General features: G+C 41.6%; 1 protein-coding gene across 1 annotated transcript; it reads right to left on the reverse strand.

The window, feature by feature from the left end:
- Window positions 1-923: 923 nt before the first annotated feature.
- CARD6 (caspase recruitment domain family member 6) lies at window positions 924-14941 on the reverse strand. The gene is made up of 4 exons (XM_032337514.1): window positions 14499-14941; window positions 10799-11095; window positions 8681-9283; window positions 924-3964 (listed from the first exon to the last, which is right to left on the reverse strand). The coding sequence occupies exons 2-4, from the start codon at window positions 11079-11081 to the stop codon at window positions 1542-1544; spliced, it is 3309 nt and encodes a 1102-aa protein (XP_032193405.1). The 5' UTR covers window positions 11082-11095; window positions 14499-14941; the 3' UTR covers window positions 924-1541.
- Window positions 14942-15012: the final 71 nt, after the last annotated feature.

Here is a 15012-nt window from a genome sequence, read left to right on the forward strand (position 1 = left end):
TCATTTTTCATCTATTTATCAATATGATCTTTTTCCCTTGGCATCCTTGAAGGCGAAAAAATTTCTAACCCAGAAAAGACAACGTGGGGCTATTTTAGTACTTAAAATTAGTATTAATTTTATAAAAGTGTTAAATTAAAAAAACAGAGATCTTAATTCAAATTACAAATCTTATTATTTTATTTCTACATCTAGTGAATTTTAATATTAACCTTTAAGTGGTTTTTTATTAATATTTGGCATCATTTGCAAGCTTAATTAAACTTCATTTGAATATTTTAAATTTATTATATTCCTTTTACTTATGCTTGTAACTGGCAGATCTTACCCAAATGTTTAGGATGAACCTAATAAAGTAAATGAACCTAATAAAGTAAAATTGCAAATTTTGTGAATCTTAAGTTCTCTTAAACATTGCAATGCTTTCTACAAGCTTTGTAACTCTAAAATCAAAAATTCAATTATGCATTTTAAGTTGAAATCATGAGGATATCAGATCTTTTAATAAACCAAATTACCTTAACTATTACAAGATTTTATTTCATTTATATATTTATTTATTTATTATTTGACAGAGGGAGACACAGTGAGAGAGGAAACACAAGCAGGGGGAGTAGGAGAGGGAGAAGCAGGCTTCCTGGTAAGCAAAGAGCCTGATGCGGGGCTCGATCCCAGGGTCTTGGGATTCCAAGACCCTGGGATTGAGCCCTGAGCCAAAGGCAGCCACTTAACAACTGAGCCACATGGGCGTCCCTACAAATACTTTAAATATAAAACATACACGGGGCGCCTGGGTGGCTCAGTGGGTTAAAGCCTCTGCCTTCGGCTCAGGTCGTGGTCTCGGGGTCCCGGGATCGAGCCCCGCATCAGGCTTCTCTGCTTGGCAGGGAGCCTGCTTCCCCCTCTCTCTCTGCCTGCCTCTCTGTCTACTTGTGATCTCTGTCTGTCAAATAAAAAATAAAAAATCTTTTTAAAAAATGTATAAAACATACACAAATCATACCCAAGTAAATGCAAAATAACTCATCTCATTGGTTTTCAGCTCATTATTCCTGTATGTAAGGGTAAAATGAGAGAATTATAACATCTGAGCAAACTGGAGCTGTTATCACAGGTAAATAGATTATCTGCTTAGTGGCTGAACCAAAAAGTTTTGACCAAGACACCTCTGGAGAGCAAACATCGAGCATAAGTTTTTCTTGTAACACTGAGCTGCTGAGCCTTATTTTATGGAGTCGCCTCAACAGCACCTTTCCTGGCAATCAGGCTATATATTACCTAATACTTGAGGCTGGGTTCAGTTAATTTATTTACTCCCTGATTCTATTCTTAATTCTTTTCATATTTTTTCTTTTGGTAGACACAATTCTTACAGATATTTTAGTGATACCAGTTAAGCTGTGCATATCTTTTTTTTTCTTTCTTTCTGTCATGTTAATGATAGGAATCTCTGACCATCTCTGCCATTCTTCTTCAGGTTACCATATGACAGCAATGGCCTGGATGAAGGATTTGTTTCATAGGTCTCTAGAGTGAGCACTTTAACGTTTTCCTGCCCTCTTGGGTGCTGCTCTTAGATTGTTTGTCTTAGCCTGTGAAGGACTGGTCCTACATGACTTGGGTTGAGTGGTCCTGGGCTGAGAAGGCTTGGATTGGGAGGCCTGGGGTGAGCATGGCTTGGGCTGAGCGGGTCTGGGCTGAGAAGGCTTGGATTGAGAGGCCTGGGGTGAGCATGGCTTGGGCTGAGCAGGTCTGGGCTGAGAAGGCTTGGATTGGGAGGCCTGGGGTGAGCATGGCTTGGGCTGAGCAGGTCTGGGCTGAGAAGGCTTAGATTGGGAGGCCTGGGGTGGGTATGGCTTGGGCTGAGTAGGTTTAGGTGGAGAGGGTTTAGCTTGGGAGGGCCGGGGATGAGTGGGTTTTGTGTGCGTGGGTTTGGGTTGAGAGGGCACAGGCTGGGATTGGTTGACCTGGAATGGCTTGGGCTGGTTGGATGTGAACTGGGAGCTGGGTAAACATTTGCTGTTGGACTTGGGATAGGATCCCATTTGGAAAGTTGGATTTGAAGGCCCATCCTGTGCCTTCAGTTTGGCTCCTTGCTGAAAAGCAGGTCTTATAGGTTTTTGTATGGCTCCTGCTGGTTGAAAGGCCTGGGGGTAAAGACCTTTAATATGGGATGTTGTTTTTATAGGTTTCCCAGTTGCCCTAGTTGGCTGTGTTCTCTGGGCATAGGCTTGTTTAGGCTGTGGCTTCCCAACTGTTCCTGCTGGCTGCAAACCCAGGGAATGGAAGTGACCTATGTGGGAGACCACTGCCCCAGATCTTTTAAGAGCTCCCATTGTTCTGTCCTCCTGCGGTCTCTTAGGCCAGGCCTGTACATGCTGAGACACAGGTCTTGTTTTATCCATGCAATATCCCCAAGAAGTTCTTGGAAATTTTATAAATCTTCCAGGTGAATAAAATCTCTGGGGTGGGAAGTACTGAGACCTAAAACTTTGACCTCGACCATAGCCCCTTGTTTTCTGAAAGGGCCAGGGACGGAACCACCTGGTCCTCTGCTCTGACCAAAAGTGGGAGCCCATAACCCAGGGGGCTTTCAGAGACATATGGTTAAAGTTACCTCCAATTCTGGTTGGTAGAGGATAGGAGTTTTCCTGAGGAGGCATGAGTACTGGGGTGGGGTGGAAAGTCTGAAGATTCCAGCTAGCCCCAGGCCCGCTTACAGGCATCTCAGCTGCGCTTTCAGATGAGCTTTCTGACTGACCGTGCCTTTGTTGTCTCTCATCTTCAGCCAGGTTTTCACTAGAGGAACTGTGAATTCCCTGAACGTTCTCAAAGTCTTGATCCACCTGGATTCCCAACTCCCTGGCCAGGGAGCCCATCTCCTCCATGGTCACACATCTGAGTGAAGAGGACATCACTTCCTGCAGAGCAGCTTGAAGACCCTCCATGTTCTTCCCTCTCCCCCCAGCTTCCTCCTCCTCCCAAAACAGTAGCTGTGATGGCTTCAACTTTAGAATCCTCTGGAAAAGCTGAGCCTCTTCACTCTCCTGGGCCTGGGGACTGAGGACAAAGTACAATCTCTCAGTGGCAGCTTCTCCTAAAAACATTAGCAAGTCCCACTCCTTCTCACCTAAGTAGTCAGTGAAAAAAAACACAGCTGAAGAAATTTCCACCAAAAAACCAAACTGTGTCCAAAAATTTTCTAGGTCTCCACGGAGGTTGGCCAGAGCAACAGGCTTCTGGAAAAAACTAGGGTTTTCCTTTAGACAGTCTCGCTCAGGAAAATGCCACGTTATCTCAACCAGGCCATCGGAGATTTGCCGGGGAAGCACTGGGACAGTAAAATCCTGATGGAGAAAGATTTTGTGTGATTTCAGTTGGGCAGGACCAAGCAGTCTGTTGAGGATTCTGGACTTGGAGAAGCTACAGTACCCTAGGCGCACAAAGGAGATGACAGGTATCTTCAGAAACTTTTCTGTGTCCCCTGGAGGTCCTCCTGAAGACTGTGTTGACCACTTTTTCACAATGTCCTTCATGGCCCCTAGCATTAAGATGCTTTTATTGTTTTCTGCATCTGGCAGGAGCAGGGGAAGAGCAAACCCGCACTGATACATGTTTGACATGACTTCACGCTGCAAGGAGCTGTCTGAACAGAGCATAGAGGCACAAAGAACATCAAAAGGATGAATGGTTTGTACGTCCCTGATTTCCAAATTCTCTACCCCAGTCACCAATTCTTCTTTGCCATCTTCATCCGGAACCTTGTGTCTGAGGACTGTATCTCTGGCTGTCACATCCAGAGCTTGAACTTTCATCAGGAAATTCCAAGCTAAGTCTCCGGGAGTCTCAGGTGTCCACATACATCCTCGATCTGAGGAGAATTGCTTAACAACATCCGGCAGAAGCTTTCTGCTCCTATCCATGTTTAAACATGATAGGACATCTTGAAACACGTTTTTTCTTTCTGTAGGGAAAAAGATACTCCGTGAATGTCCCATTCAGAGTCAAGCTTCCTTCATGGAGTTCTAAAACTAAATAAGTAATTGACATTTTCACTGTGCAGAGAGAGAACAACACAAATAAAGTGGAAGTTCCCTTTTGCCAACTCCACTTTCCTTCTAAGAGATGTCAGTGTGTTGCGCATGTTTGCTTCCCGTCCTTACTCCATGCGAGTACATGACTATGCGTGCATAGACAGAAATACATCATTTGGTTTGGTGGATATTATTTTATTTTTATATAAATGATATTATACTAAACAAGTGATTCTTCAACTTCTTTTCACTTAATGGTATTCTTTGCAAATTCTTCCAAATCAGTTTATACAGAGACTGACTTAATTCATTTTAACTAATCAATCATATTTCATGATTTAGATGGACCATTATTTATTTAACCATTATCTACAGATGATCATTTAGGTTTTCCAGTTTTTTGACTAAAGTTTACATGCAGCAATGGAAAACACTGTTTATGCTTCATGATATACATGTGTGAGGAATTTCCTAGGTTGATACTGATTTCTCCCTTAAATGTATCTCTTGCTAAAGTTTGGAGAAATGGAAGATTTTATTTCCATTAAATCTTTCTCAGAATTTATGCGTTGTACCTAATTTCTCTAATCTCCCATTTTCTAATATGCCTCCTAACCACTTCTTGGGAATAGATACAGTGCTTAGTAGAAAAAGAAGACCAGAGAGCATTTTCTACTCCTGGTAGATGGCAAACTAACATAAGACTCTTGGATCCCAGGGCACCTGGGTGGCCCAACTGGTTAAGCCACTGCCTTTGGCTCAGGTCATGATCCCAGAGTCCTGGGATTGGGTCCCGTATCTGGCTTCCCCTACTCTACAGGGAGCTTGCTTCTCCCTCTCTCTCTGCCTTCCACTTCCCCTGCTTGTGTGCATGCTGTCTCTCTCTGTGTCAAATAAATAAATAAAATCTTAAAAAAAAAAAAAAAAGATTCTTGGATCCCCTATAAAAATAACCTGGAAGAGGGGCACCCTGGAGGCGCAATCAGTTAAATATCTAACTCTTAATTTTGGCTCAGGTCATGATCTCATGGTTGTGAGCCCTGTGTTGGGCTCTGTGCTCAGAGCAGTATCTACTTAAGATTCTCTCTCCCTCTCCCTCCACTTCTCTTCCCACTCTCTCTCCCTCTCTCTCCTTCTCTCTCTCTCAAATAAATAAATCTTTTTAAAAAATAGCCTGGAAGAAACAACAGAACTGAGCAAAAAATATGGATTTTAATAACTAACAAAGGTAACCCTGAGAAATCCTCGGGTAGTCTAAAAGTTGCTTGAATTGGAATATGTTTTGGGGAAAGAAGGTGAGGGAGGAGTTGAGGCTAGCAAAATGGGTTCCCAGAGGAGGCAGTGACAGGACAGGTTGCAGGAAACTTTTTAGGTCCTGCTCTTGCCTATCAACTAGGCTGACTTTGGGCAACAATCCACTATTTCTTCATCACAAAAACCAGTACTCACACAGCCCAGGCCAAAATGTCTAGAACTGACAAGGTAATAACAGTCTTACTATGGAGCTCATTTGGGATACCCCCAAGAAGCAACAGAGTAAATCTTATACACCGCAACAATGATAATATTATTGATAATAATAACAATAAGCACAGAGCTGGATAAAAAGAAAAACAAAAATTTAAGAAGCAATAATAAATATCTAGAACCCAATACATGTTGGTTTTTTTTTTTAAGATTTTATTTATTTGTCAGAGAGAGAGAGCGAGTGAGCATGTGCACAAGCGGCAGGATGGCAGGCAGAGGGAGAAGTAGACTCCCCGCTGAGCAGGGAGCCCGATGCAGGACTCAATCCCAGGACCCTGGGATCATGCCCTGAGCCAAAGGCAGACGCTTAGCCAGCTGAGCCACTCATGCCTTCCAAGAACCTAATACATTTTTATAAATTTAAAACTCATGAAAATAACCCAGCTGAGGCAAAAGAAATGATCAAGAGATGTTAGCTGCCATCCGCTGAAAGGAGTATTTTGAATCTGAGTCCAGTTAGGTTAACTGGAAACTAGAACAGATTTAAAAACGAAGATTCTTTGAAGATATTTAACAAACTAGAGAGGTGGCTGGGAGGTTTAGTCACCTGGGTTAAGCATCTCTTTTCTTGACCTGTTTTGCTAAAGGTGTTACAGTGATTACAAAAAATAGCCACAATTAATGGCTTCCTGGATATATTTTGGCTTTCTGCAATATTGCTTTGTAAGAAGTGGTATCCATTTTTTTCTAGTCCTTGAATTTGCACTGTCTTTGTGACATACTTTGACCAACAAAATGTGGCAGAAGTGATGGTGTTATGGGCTGAATTATGTCTACTCTCCACCCCCAACCCTGAAAAACAAAAACAAAAACAAAACTGTGTTAAGTACCCCATACTTCAGATTGTGGCCTTATGTGTAAATAAAATCTTTACAGAGGTCAAGTTAAAATGAGGTCATTAGGGTGGGCCCCGTCCAATAAGACCAGTATCCTTACAAAAAGGGGAATTTTGAAAACAGAGACATGCACAGAAGGAAAATGATCTGAAGACCCGTAGAGAGAAGATGGTCGGTCTTCTACAAGCCAATGAATAACTGAGGCTACCAGAAACTAGGGAGAGAAGACTGGGAACAGCACTTTGCCTAATGCCTGCTGAGACAGTGTGACCCTGCTAACACATTGGTTTCAGATCTCTGGCCTCCATAATCAGAGACAGTAAATCTCCCATTGTCCTAAGGCACCCTTTGTAGTACTTTGGTGAGCCCTAGGAAGCTAATACAGATGCGAAGGTAGTTCTAAGGCTCTTCCTCTCTCTGTCTCTCTTTCTCTCTCTCCCTCTCTTTCTTGCCTTCTCTCTCTTATACTCCTCTGTCCTCACCATAAGACTATGCCCCATCTAGTCTGAGAAGTCCAGACTAGCCTGCCAGGAGATGACAGACAAGTCTATCACCAGCTGACCATAGACACATAAATAAACCCAGGAAAGACCAGAACTGCCTAGCCAACTGCAGACTAAGCTCTGTTATTATTTGATAAGCTCTGTTATGCAGCGCTACTGTTGCAATAAATAAATGATACAGAAAACAAGATCATACCAACAAACAGTAACATGCAAGAAACGCATCATAATATTAGAATGTTACCTATGGAGGAACAGAGAATGAAGAAAAAATGGAATAAACAGACAAAAGGGGTTTGTTACAGAATAATGATGATACTATGTAATGAATAATTAAGTCAACCCTATACAGTAAGGGAAATGTGTAAAATAAATAAAAATTAAGAAGGACGCCTAAAAATGATAATGGGCTGGGAAGGTACGGGGATGGGACGAGATTTGTGTTGTGGGTTAAATTATGTACCCCTCAAATTCATATGTTGAAATCCTAACCCTCAGTACCTCAGAATGTGATGCTATTTGGAAATAGGGTCACCGCAGGTATAATTAGTTAAGACGAGGTATTAGGGTGGGCCCTAATCCAATATGACTAGTGTCCTTATGAAAGGGGGAAATTTGGACCTAGAGTAATGCACTCAGGGAGACAACTGTGTGAAGATGAAGGCAGGTGAGAGGAATATTTTTACAAGCCAAAGAATGCCAAAGATTTCCAGCAAACCACCAGAAACCAGGAACAGATTCTCTTTTACAGGCTTCAGAAGTAACCAACCTTATAGACACTTTGATTTCTGCCTTCATGCCTCTAAACTGAGATAAGACGTTTCTGTTGTTTATTATTTACATTCCCCCATTTGGGGTACTTCGCTAGCAAACTAATAAAAGGTCTGATGAGGAGGCCATTACTTCACTCCTATCTAGAACTAGATGGTGCATCCCCAGGATTTGAACTGAATGGGAGATGAGAATTACCTTTCCCTCGTCTACTCAGAACTTGGGGATATTTATTTTCATAAACAGTTTCTCTTCAAATGAAGCATTTCTCAGTTTTCAAGTTTTCATTCAGAAATATTCCAATTAAAGATACTGATATAATTTTCCCTTACTAAGATGGTAATTTATGACCAGATCAAGCCAAGTAACAGTATTTGGGGATCTTATCCATTCATTACAGGCTCCTCTCTGATTTTCACTTCAGTAGTTAGGACTATAACCTCCATATGCCATTGGTCACAAAGGCACTAAAATGACTTAAGAGGCTTAATTTGAACAATAGAAGGTAACACCTAAAATTAGTGGTTAGCAGCTTCTTTTATGCATCACAGGAGGTGACTGCAGAAACCTATAAGCTGGGGCACCTGGGTGAATCAGTGGGTTAAAGCCTCTGCCTTCAGCTCGGGTCATGATCCCAGGGTCCTGGGATCGAGCCCCACATCGGGCTCTCTGCTCAGCGGGGAGCCTGTTTCCTCCTCTCTCTCTGCCTACTTGTGATCTCTGTCTGTCAAATAAATAAATAAATCTTTAAAAAAAAAAAAGAAAGGAAGGAAGAAAGAAACCTATAAGCTGACAATCAGTATCTATTTTTGCTTCTACTGTCCACCATTGTGTAGGTCCTGAGTCTTCCTCTCTGTCAACACCCACCTCTAAGGAAATTCCAGGTTACGGAGACATAAAGAATCTGAGTAGCAGCTTTTCTGCTGACGTCTAGTGCCTTTCTTCACCCCTTCTCCCCATTATGGGATGGAATAAGTTGTTGCCCAACTATCACATATCATTCCCATACCTTCAATCCTTTTCTCCTCCTCCTCCTCCTTCTCCTCTCCCTCCTCCTCCTCCTCCTCCTCCTCCTCCTCCTCCAGCGACATGCCAGTTTCTGAATCCTCATAGCTCTGTTCTTCCTCAGAGAAGTGCAGGGTTTCTGAATATGTCCAGCCTTCTTCGCCATCATAAACTCTGTGCTCTGAGTCATTATAATCCTCTTCTTCCACAGCAGGCTCTGCATCTTCTGAGTATCCAACGGATTCTAGATATTCCTCTCTTCCTAAGTACAAAGAATCATCTGGCTTCTCATATCTCTGTCCATCCTGTAAATAAACAACAGTTGCTGGAATTTCATATTCGGGGTTCTCAACTGAATGTGGTGATATGACTTCAGGCATGTTGTATTCCTTCTCATCTTCGCTGGAGGTCCAAGCAGTCTCTTTATGACTAGTTTTCTTCTCCCCAAAGGATTCAGAGATTCCCATATCCAAGTGTTCTTTCTCTGTGAAGAATACTGTGATCTCAGGATTCTCAGGCTGTTTCTCTCCAGAGGAAAAAAAATCTTCTGAATTCTTGTTTACCCCTATAGGTTGAGGAGGTTGTATATTCTCATGCTTTAAAAGTTCTGGAAAAGAACAAGAGAGTTGGGAGGGAGGTTGTTTCATTTTTCCAAATTAACAAGAATAAATTTTATAATAACTTGAGTTTCCAAGACCTCAAAGCATCATCTCTCTTCTTTATTTCAAAACTGGAGTATATGAATACCTAGCATCTCCCACATAAATAACAAGTCACCTGGCATTCTTTCTCTCACTGGAAAAAAAAAAAATCAAATCATGTTCCTACCTTGCTCAAAATTTGAGTTCTTTGTAGAAAACTCAAAGAGTACATGAGTGAAACAGAAAATGTGAATCCTATGAACAGTGCTTATTTGTGGTTTTACTGTGACCCAAAACCACCTCAGATTTCCTAGAGTCATTGGTAATGAAATCTGATCCTAATGATTTCTAATCAGGAAGCAAATAGCTCTAATTTGGAAGAGTAAGTCCTAGAAATAATAGTATCTATTTCTCTAAGCATATTGTTCTTGTCCTACAGTAGAGATCATTAACATTTACTTTTTATCTGAACTTCTACCTCTCTAATATCTCTTAAAATGATCTTCAATATTTTTTAGACTTTCAGGAAAAGGAGCTACACCTGCCTCTAGTGGTAATCTACAAAATTGCTAAACCATCCATTCTGGAAGAATTACTCCCTCATCTGCCACAAAATATTTTTAAACATTGAGGAATTAGCATTTGAGGGACACCTGGGTGGCTTAGTCGGTTAAGTGTCTGCCTTCAGCTCAGGTCATGATCCCAAGGTCCTGGGAAAGAGCCCCGCATGGGAAACCTGCTTCTCCCTTTCCCATTCCCCCTCCTCATATTTTTTCTCTCTCTCTCTCTCTCACTTGCTCTCTGCCAAATAAATAAAATCTTCAGGGATGCCTGGGTGGCTCAGAGGGTTAAAGTCTTTGCCTTCAGCTCAGGTCATGATCCCAGGGTCCTGGGATGGAGCCCAGCATGGAGCCCAGCATGGGGCTCTCTGATCAGTGGGGAGCCTGCTTCCTCCTCTCTCTCAGTTGCCTGCCTCTCTCAGCCTACTTGTGATCTCCGTGAGTGAAATAAATAAATAAAATCTTCAAATAAATAAATAAAATTAATCTTCGGAAAAAATAAGAATTAGCATTTGAATTGCTCCCGAAAAGCAGGCTTCTGCTGGCATACTTATCACAGAAAACAATGAAGTTCTTGATCCACCATGTATCATTCTTCTGCTATTTCCCAAATGGTTATACTAAGTGAAAGATGCAGCACTTGGTCTTGGGGTTGTTAAATATCCATGAAGTTACTTACTGACTAAAAAACCCCTGCAAATTTTAGATACAGTTTCAACAAAAAATTATCAATCCCTTAAGCCAATAAGATACATTGCTCCCTGCTTTTAAATTCCTGGACACTTTTACCCTCTATCATATTTCAGTGAAAATTATCTCTGGGAGATAGACAAATGAAAACAAAAGGCAATTATTTTCTTTTTTCAGGAAATCTACCTTGTCCCTCCCACCACCCCCCAAAAGTATAGAAATCCAACTTACCATGCTCTAAGCCCCAAATGGTAGCTGACTCTGGAAAAGTACTAAGTAAACACTTGAGGAAATGCTGACAGCACACCTCTCCCTTTTTCTGTACCAAAATTAACAGCTTTCGACTTTTCTTCAGGGGATCTGTAATATTCTCCAGCGTCTCATACTCTTCCTCAGAAACCAGCCTCCGAGAGGTTAATGTGTCTAAGACAGAATCAGGATCTTGTTGGAGGATTTCAAGTAACTTTTTCCGTTCTCTTTCTATGAGCTCAGAAGGAACACTTTCCGCAGCCATTGTTCTTCCGTCCTCTAGACCAGGAAATGGATTATGAAACCGTTTCAATAGTAAATAAATACAGGTTAAAAAAAAAAAAAATGGCAGGGGCGCCTGGGTGGCTCAGTGGGTTAAGGCCTCTGCCTTCGGCTCAGGTCACGGTCTCAGGGTCCTGGGATTTGAGCCCACACGGGGCTCTCTGCTCAGCTCTCTGCTCAGGCTCTCTCTCTCGGGAGGAGCCTGCTTCCTCTTCTCTCTCTGCCTGCTTCTCTGCCTTCTTGTGAACTCTAACTCTCTCACTCTCTCTCTCTGTCAAATAAATAAATAACATCTTTAAAAAAAAAAATGGCAAAGAGTAAACAGATCAAAGATGCCTAGCACTGAAGAGAGTGGATAAAAACAAGCCAAGACAGTGTGGAAATCTAGCCCTGAGCCGACCGGCCTGGCTCCCTATAGATTATCTAACTACTCTTTTGATGACTTGAGTCAGTCTCGTCTTGACTCAGGCCCAGAATCAATTCCCCCGAGAAGTCTCTTGAACTTCAGTCTGGACTAGGTGTTCTGAGCTCTATTTGTGATAAGAATGTGAACTGATTAACTCTTTCTGGAGAGAAATCTAGCAACAGGCAGCAATAAATAATAAATAAATAAATGGAGATGGATAAAAATACAAATCTACATCATTCAACCCAGCAATTTCACTTCTAGGTAATTATCTTAAGGAAATAATTAGACAAATGTCCAAAGATAAATGTGCAAGAATCTGCATGATGTCGTTTGTAATAGCAGAAAATTTAAAATTACTTAAGATTTTCACAAATTGGGGATTTGTGGAATAAATGTTGATATATCAACAGTAAAACAAAAAAGAATAGTTTAAAAGGATGAAGCAGAGTGCCTAGCCGGCTGCTAGTGGAGCATGAGACTCTGGACCTCAGGGTCACGAGCTCGACCCCCACATTAGGGTAGAGTTTACTTAAAAAAAAAAAAATAAAGAAAGAAAGAAAGAAAGAAAAGGATGAAGTAAGCCTATGTATATTAACAACTAGTGATATCCATGATATATTGTTATGAAAGACAAAGTTACAGATCTCATTGTTTTAAAAATTAATATGTGTATAATGCACATATATAAAATGTATATAGTGATATATATTTACAAGAAGACAGGAGAGAGACTCCCCAGTTATAGCACTGGTTATCTTTGGGGATATGATTACAGAGGGATTCATACTTTCTACTTTAAATACTACTGCATACTTAATAGTTTACATTTTTTGTTTCTATTAGACTTTAGTTTTTATTTATTCTTTAGTTTTTTTTTTTTTTTTTTTTTGAGAGAGAGTTTGAGCGTACATGCGTGCGTGCATGGGGGTAAGGTAGACAAGCAGATTCCATGCTGACAACAGAGCCCTACCCAGGGCTTGATCTCACGACCCTGAGATCATGACCCAGGCTAAAACCAAGAGTAGGACACTTAACTGACTGAGCTACCCAGGCACCCCTGAATTTTTTTTTAAACCATCTAGTCTTTTTTTTTTTTTTAACATTTGTTTATTTATTTGAGAGAGAGCACACGAGTGGGAGGGGCAGAGGAGGATCCCAAGCAGACTCCACACTGAGCACACAGCTGGACACAGGCCATCTCCCATGACACCAAGATCATGACCTGAGCAGAAACCAAGTCATATGCTTAACTGATTGAGTCACTCAAGCACTCCTAGCTGGTCTTTATTTACAGTTCCATAGTTCGCAAGAACCTGAAAACAATCTAAATAACTATCAACAGGCTCCTAGATGAATAAACTATAGTATTTCATGGAATAGTATACACCATTCAAAAAGAATGAACTTCAGTGACCCACAATATAATCATAAAAATACAAAAGGAAAACTTCAAGTCCCAAAAGATTATGTACAGCATGATACCCCTTTTAAAAGTTGAATGTAACTTAAATACATACACATGCATACACACATTTTAGGAATATACATAGAGTCATTAAAATTATATAAAATGTGGGTACCTGGCTGTCTCAGTCAGTAGAGCATGCAACTCTTGATCTCAGGGTTTTAAGTTTGAGCCCCACATTGGATGTCAAGATTACTTAAAAAATAAAATTTTAAACAATTATATAAAATGAGAAGTAAGGAAATAATGAATATGAAGTTAAGAAAGATGGTTACCTAGGTTCAGGAAAGGTTGGGGATAAGATGGGATAAAAGGACAGGAAGATCATGGAGTTAGACATAGGCTATAATCCAGGGATGAGTTTATAGGTCTTTAATATATTATTAAAGGTAATTAAATATGTAAATAAGGGCAGGGACCAATGCTGCATGGACCGATGTTGAGATGTATTAAGAATCAAGGATAATGATGAATCCATCTCTGCTGTTCCTGAGGTTGAAAAAATATTAAGGAAGTCTTTATATAACACTAAAAATTAATTTTAGGTTAGAGTTTTAACTAAATGCATCTCAAAAGGGAGGCAGAAGGGTATGATAGGAGATTCTTACTGGATTTGAAGGGACAAGGAGACAGAAAGCCAAGGAATGACAGGCTCTAGAAGCTGGAAAAGGTGACAACAGAACTTCCGGAGCCTCTAAAAATATAATGCAGCCCTGACCACATTTTTTATTTGAGCCCAGTGAGACCAGTCTCAGACTTCTGACCAGAACTGTAACGTGTGTTTTAATTGTGGTTAGGAACACTTAACTAGAGATCTACTCTCTTACCAGATTTTAAGTGTGCATACACAGTATTGTTAACTATAGGCACAACGAGGTCCAATAGATCCCTAGAATTTATTCCTCGTGAATAGATGAAATTTTTTAAAAAGCAGTATAGCTTGTTTTAAGCCACTAAATTTGTGGTAACTTGATAGAAAAGCAGTAAGAAGCTAATACAGCATCTAATCCAGCAAGCCCCTCGAACTGAAGTTTGGATCCGAGCACTGGCAGGTTGGCCTCCTCTTTATCCTCTATCTACCGCTTCCATGAGGACGGGACTGTCCTATAAACCCTGATTCCTAGAGTTCATTTTGTTCCGCCACCAGCTACTCCGTCACCTTTGCTAATATTTCACATGTGACAGGTAAAGAATTCTCGGTTTACATAGAATGTAAGCACATTACACGGCTATTTGGGATCCTTCTCCCTATGAACTCTTAAATGTTTGGATTTTTTGCTGTTTTGCGAGGGTGGGGGGGTTGCTGGGTGAAAGGTTACAACCGGATTACCGTCTATCAAGATCTGGAAATCACCAATTTAGACCCTACTTACAAAGCGTTTAAGTACAGACTTCCAGGCCCTAACAAAAGGCGCCGAATCGGATTTCCTCACGGGGGACCCGGGGTGGGGGCGGTGTGCAGAAAACTGTATCCGAAGATCCCACGTGTGATATAGCATACTTAAATTTTAGATCAAAACATATACCTTTAAACTACTACAGTTAAAAAAAAAAAAAACGTGATTCCCCTTTCTTTTTGAGATCTGGAGGCCAGCTCCTCGGAGGCCGGGTCGGTGCCTCCGTACCGCCTGCGACCTCTTCAAGAACCAGCGTCTGCCAAAAGCTTCCATCCAGGGTGAGGAGGGAGCTGGAGGAGCCCGTTTCTCCCAGATCGGGATTCCAGTTCCATCCCGAATCCTCCACCGCCGCCGGGAGCGCGGACTCGTGCCCCAGGCTCCCCACCGGCTTGGCTTAGTGACCGAAATGCGCGATGCAGCCACAGATCTAAAGACTCAAAAGAGGCAGGAGAGCAGGAGAGGAATCACAAAAAACCAACTTGCGGCGTCTAGGCAGCTCTCGCGCAAGGAGGGTCGGCCGAAACTACGCCCATTCGGACTCCACGAAGCTGCGAGCCCTCCCGCCCGCAGAGCGCCGAAATCCCGATTGGCCCTGCCTTGGCTCTGGTTCCTCCTCTAGACCCCGCCCACACCGCTGCGACGG

The sequence above is a fragment of the Mustela erminea genome, chromosome 3 (assembly GCF_009829155.1).
Source record: "Mustela erminea isolate mMusErm1 chromosome 3, mMusErm1.Pri, whole genome shotgun sequence".
NCBI lineage: Eukaryota > Metazoa > Chordata > Mammalia > Carnivora > Mustelidae > Mustela > Mustela erminea.